The sequence below is a fragment of the Schistocerca gregaria genome, chromosome 10, assembly GCF_023897955.1.
Source record: "Schistocerca gregaria isolate iqSchGreg1 chromosome 10, iqSchGreg1.2, whole genome shotgun sequence".
Taxonomy (NCBI): Eukaryota; Metazoa; Arthropoda; class Insecta; order Orthoptera; family Acrididae; genus Schistocerca; species Schistocerca gregaria.
The window spans coordinates 214,025,356-214,031,355 of NC_064929.1; the positions used below are offsets into that span (position 1 = coordinate 214,025,356).

General features: G+C 37.5%; 1 protein-coding gene across 2 annotated transcripts in view; it reads left to right on the forward strand.

Annotated features, from left to right (window-relative positions):
• LOC126293689 (guanine deaminase) overlaps positions 1-5,030 on the forward strand; it is a 131,677-nt gene extending 126,647 nt beyond the window's left edge. For both annotated transcript variants that reach the window (XM_049986980.1, XM_049986981.1), the window contains exon 9: positions 924-5,030. In XM_049986980.1, the coding sequence (XP_049842937.1) occupies positions 924-1,159 (236 nt within the window). In that variant the 3' untranslated portion in view covers positions 1,160-5,030. The remainder of the gene's footprint in view (positions 1-923) is intronic.
• Positions 5,031-6,000: the final 970 nt, after the last annotated feature.

The following is a 6,000-nucleotide window of genomic DNA, read 5'->3' on the forward strand; positions in this document are numbered from 1 at the left end:
ATGAGGTCATCTCGATGACCAAATTCACCTGATGTGAATCCTGTGGAACCCATCTGGGTGCCATCAACACATATGCAAATCAGTGGCTCATTATTTAAGCGAATTATGTGACCTTTGTGTAGAGATCTAAACACAAACCTACCAATAAATTGTTGTATCACTGATGTATTCTGTTCCAAAGACGGACAAACAAGCTATTAATTAAGGTGGTGGTGTAGTAGCAGTGGTAGCAGTGGTAGCAGCAGCAGCAGCTTTATTCATTACAACGCTGGTGTTCATATTGTTACGGCTCATCAGTGTATGTGTCTGTAGACTGCTTAGGGGATCAAACATACATTGTGTGTTTGCCTTTAAAATGAATGTTTACATTTATTACTTCCACTATGTGTATCTTCACAAGGAATTTTCTGTATTGTATATTAATAAACGTAACAAAAATTTCTACATTACAAATGATAGCACACTGATATAATGGCAACAGTATAAACTTCATTAAGCTGGATATCTACAAAATTTTTAATATCTGTCAAATAAAAAGACAGACAGAAGTAGTCTTTGGTGGAAGAGCTCCTTACCATACAGAGGAAATGTTGATCAGAGTATAAGAACATAAACAAGAAGTTGAACATTGTCACTTATTTCTCAAACTAGAATTCTTTATTCATACCACTCTTTGTATTTTACCCACGAGTTGTCATAATTATATAAAGTATGAAAGCTGCAATTATGGTAACAATAATTTTTAGCATGCCTATCAGTTTGCGTCTTTTATATAAATATTCTGATGAGGTGTTAAAGGATGAGAGTGACATGTGGTAAATATAACAGTCAAATAAAGTAAGACACACACATAGTAAAAAGGAAACAGCAGTTTACGTAATGCGTGTGTACTTTTGACTACCGAGGTTGTGGTCCTGTTACAGCTCTCTCTATGGGCAACGAAGTGGGATGCTTCAAGGCGGGCATGCATTTCGACGCGCTGGTTGTAGACTTGAATGCCGGCCCCGGCACTGTCGTCTTTGAAGACCTGCCACTGAAGCCCCTGGAAATGGTGCAAAAGTTCATCTACTGCGGCGACGACCGAAATATCACTGCCGTGTTTGTCGAAGGGCGCGAACTCAAGGCGACAGCAGCCGCCGATGTGCGGCAGTTTGACTGATAAACTGCTGAGCTGGGTACAGCAGTGTGCTGCTAAAGTACACTAAATTACTTGCGACACTTTCACCTCACTTTACAATAATGTATTCTGTTGTACGAACAGAATAATTCTTAAGAATTTAGCCAGTTTTAGCTGCCTGTGAATATAATAATTGAAGCATTCTCTAGAACACCGACTTAACTGCAATCAAAATTGGTCAGAAATTCTTACATATTACACTACCATGTCATATACTATGAAACAAAAATACTTCAGCCGCACTGTCTGAGGTGTCTGGTCACGGTTGGTGCAGCTCCCCCTGTCGGTGGTTTGAGTCCTCCCTTGGACACGTGGGTGTGTGTGTGTTGTCCTTAGCATAAGTTAGATTAAGTAGTGCATAAGCTTAGGGACTGACGACCTCAGCATTTGGTCCCATAAGACCTTCCCACAAATTTCCAAAAAACATTTCATTTATATTTGACTGAAATTTAGTCAATCCAAGAGTGTTTGAAATGAATTTTAAAGAACCCTATTTAAAATGTTTGATGCTCTTTATCTCTATCCCAGTATATTTCATTTAAGAAGTTGTTCCAGAGAATGCTCTACTTGTAACACTGATAGAACACATGGAAATTTTATTAAGGTTTTTTTTTCTAAAATAAGCTGATCACTTTTAAAGAACTCTCCATTATTCTTCTTCTGTTTGTCCAGTTGGAAGTGGTAGCTCCTGTGTATTTCTCTCTACTGTTTTTTTTTTTTTATGTTGTCAAACAGTAACACAGCCTGGATTTGTGTGGGCAGCACTATGATGACTTGTTTGTAATGTGTAGTGATTGCATAAACATCCCTCATGAGTCAGTCTGTGTGTTAGTGAAAACTATATCAAAATACCTACAGTAGATCCCGAATACAGACAAGAACTGTAATGGCAGACTTTAATTTATAATATGTGTAGGTTGGTATCCTATCATCTCCCATTTCCCATATGCAAACAAACAGAAATAATGTGAAGCAAGGTCAGGTGCCTTAGGTGCACACCACGAGGGAGCTATGCTGATTTTGGCCAAAAATTTCTGCAGTAAGATGGCTATATGAAAGCTACATTGCGACAGTGGGTGGAACCCAGCCAGTCGTCTGTTACAAATTGGGTCTCCCTTGTGCACACAATTCTACAATATTCTCGGACCCTGCAAATAGGAAAACTGATTAACAGTCTGACCTAGTGGAAGCAACCCTGCATGTTTTACCCACTCCCTCACATAAAAAAGTTTCATAAAGCAGTCTTCCAGGTGCTAGCTTTGCTACAATTTGATTTACTAGTTATGACACAGTGTTGACTCATTGCCAGAAATAATAATTCTGGATTGGTTTGGAGCTGGTTATTGCAAACACTTTCTCTTTTGCTAGTCTGAGGCTGAGTATCAAATCTGGCAGTGACACCCCCCCCCCCCCCCCCCCCTCTCTATGTTAAAATCTGCTGAACTGAAATACAGGAAATCCACTTTCAATGTAGTACTTTGTTTGGGAAGAGACATAGTTAGTTATTTGGAATTAAGCTTAAAATTAAAATGGTAACTGGTAGGAAGAAGAACCGCATATGAAGAGAGATCGTGACTGGGGTTGGAATGTGAGAGAAAGAAAGTATTTGTTGCAGTGCTGAATGATTACAGCGAAATGAAGAAAGCTGAGAGGAAGAGATGGTAACAGTATTCCAGAACAACAGTTGATAACAAGGGTGCCTGTGGAGAAGAGGAAATAGGAACAAAAACAGATGAAATTAAAGGGGAGGGATACAAAAAATAAGGGTGAACAGAAAGTGATAGGCTAGTGTAGATCAGGTTTAGTGACATATCAGAATAAAAACCCTATATATCAACGAGGATGGAACATAAGGCTCTAAAAGTCTGCTGAAGTTTAAGCCATAAGAGATTGAGCATCAACTCAGATCTAGGAGGAACCATTGCAGCATTGCATTAAGTTATGTAGATAAACCATGAAAAATGTGAATATGGGTTGCTAAATGGGATCACTATTCTCCCACATGCCTTAACCACTGTGGCATTTTGTTCAGTAAATATCAACAAGTCCTCTACGCTTTATGAATAGGTTATGATTTTATTTGGTGAATTTCGTATGCAACACAGCAAATCATGACTGACAGTCATCTCAGGGTCCTCACAGGAAATTTTTTTTATTATCATTAGGCCTTTAGAGCAATAGACAATTTTTTTTATATGTATAACAATTATTACTTTAGCATATAGAACTGTTTGGCCATGTCAGTTGTTAGCTTACAATTCTTTTAATTCAAGCAGGCATTGGCAACAAGCCATTCATTTAATGTTTTCCTAAATTCCATATGACATAGCACTTTGAAAAAGTGCGGAATAAAATGTTTTAACTTAAGCTTCTGGTACAAATTTCATAAGACATCTTAATAAGTAAATTACTCTGGATAATTAAAATACATGAGTGTTAATAATGTGTTGTTCCCAGGACAATTTGTCATACAGGTATACCCTTAAGAGCTTTATGTAACAGGGATCACTAAAAAGACTTTTGTCCTTTAGACTAAATACCATCTTTTGTGTTTTGTTCTTGTTCAGGACAAACCAGTATGATGCTTAGGCAAGTGTGTTGTCAGCAGATCTTATTTAGATCATTGTTGTAGTTTAGGAAGGTAATATCTTCTGCAAATAGCACTATTTTGGGACTTATAAAGGAGGGTAGGTCATTGATCATTCAAAAACAAAAAAGGTCCCAATACAGGTCCCCGCAAAAATATTTGAAATTTTTGAAAATGAGCAGACGACTGATGGTCAATGATGTATTCCATTATTTTGGCCATGGCTGGGACTCTTTACATTGGTCTGAAACTTGCAGGGTTGTCTTTGTCATCCTTTTTATACCCAGGAACCACACTATGCAAGGAATCATTTGTGTTTACTGAGAACACCAAAGGAGCTATTACACTTCTTGGACTGGCTGGATTTCACTGTTCATGGTGAGTGCCAGGATGTAGACAGACAAATATGCAGATAACTTTGTCCCTTCCAATATGTCATCTTTGGGAAGTTCTGTCTCAGTGCATTAAGCACACATTACTTTTTATTTATGACCTCATAACTCTTTGACTGAGACATGAATGTTGAAGTGGAAGTTTTGCTCACTGGAGGCAGCTACCACCAGGTTGGTCAGCTGAACAGGTCTCGTATAATTTTCAGTGATGAGGTTTCTAATTTTGCTGCTACTTGCCTTAATTGTCTGTTCATGGTTTTTACTTATTTTTAATAAGTGCCAGACCAGGGAAAAATATGGGGATATTTCGACATACATACAGCAGTATTGTACCTAGCTTCAGGTGCAGGTGATTAGGTTAGCAAAACTGGTAATTTTAAGTTGTTATACCAAAAAGAGGAAGAATAGAAAATAATTGCACAGTATTTGAGCAGCTTTAAGAAACAAAGTGGCATTATTATGTATATTCAGAACATTTGCTCAACATGGTGATGAAGAAATAATATACGTATTTCCTGGTATCTGGATAGAAATGAAAAGACCTTATCTCTGTCTGTGGATAGTATCAGTGAAAGAAAACAATTGTTGTGTCGAGATTTTACTGCATTTAAATGTTGCCTCAAATGTAAAAGTATTTCATAAGAAAGATATTTTGGTATGCCATTAATGCATTTAATTACAGTATACAACAATAACTGACAATGTGACAAAGTACTTACATAACAAATTAAATGTTGTGTCCACTAAGATACTTAAGTTTTTCTGCTGCTTAGTAATAACTGTTTATTTTTATTTTTTAAGAATACATGTGTGTTTTTGTACTGAAGTTTATGTCAACCATTATGAATTTATAATAAAAAGGAAATGTATTTAAGCATATAATGTTATCCACCTGAAGAATTAACAAGTGTGATGAAATTTAAAGAAGACAGTCTTCAGCATACAGGCAAGTGGACTCACCAATCTATTACTCTGCCTCCACCATGCCTGCTGTATCACTCTAAATAAATATGCAGCCTTCCCTTTCCTGGCACTACTCTAACAAGGGGACCACCTCCGCTCATCTTCACTGTTGGGGGCCTCCAAATGTTTAAGGAAAGGGGGGGGGGGGGGGGAGGAGAGAGAATTGGCCAAATAGGAATAGTGCTCTGAGGGTTCCATACAAACATATATACACAGTTCAAGCCTCATGGGAATTGAGAATCTCAACGATTTGAGCTCATTCGTCTACATCTATTGGTTTTGATGAGTGAGTACCTAAATCCCTGTGGTGGTATATGGTGGACAGTAGCTCTGGTACCAGTAACTGATCTTCTGTTCAATTCCCTCTTCATTCACAAATGATGCGTGGGAAGAATGATACTGATGGCTAGATGTCAGTCCTGGGGTTTCCAAGCCATTCAAGAGTATTTTGTGTAACTCCGCATTTGCTATAGTAATTCTAAATTCATGATTCTTGGTCAACAGAAAGTACCATTTAGATTTTGATGGGTGAGTAATAGATGTAGCTTTTGATTGTAGTCGCTCAAAAGCTTAAAAATTTTTGTACCACCAAGAGACAATACATCTTAAATTTCAATCTGACACATTTCTGAGAAAAAGAAGGGTTCTTAACAGTCATTCAGACAACAAAATGATCCATTTTTACCAGTTGAGATATGGAATTCTAAAAATAATATTTGTTATGTGGGTTGGGGAGGCATGAATCATTTATATTAGCTTAGTTTACAGGCAGCAGCAGTTGGTGATGCGGAAAGATTATGGAACAGTAATCTGATGGTTGAGATGTTGAGCTCCTATGCAGAAACATCTTTTTGCTTTCAATTTTTAACATTACTTACACT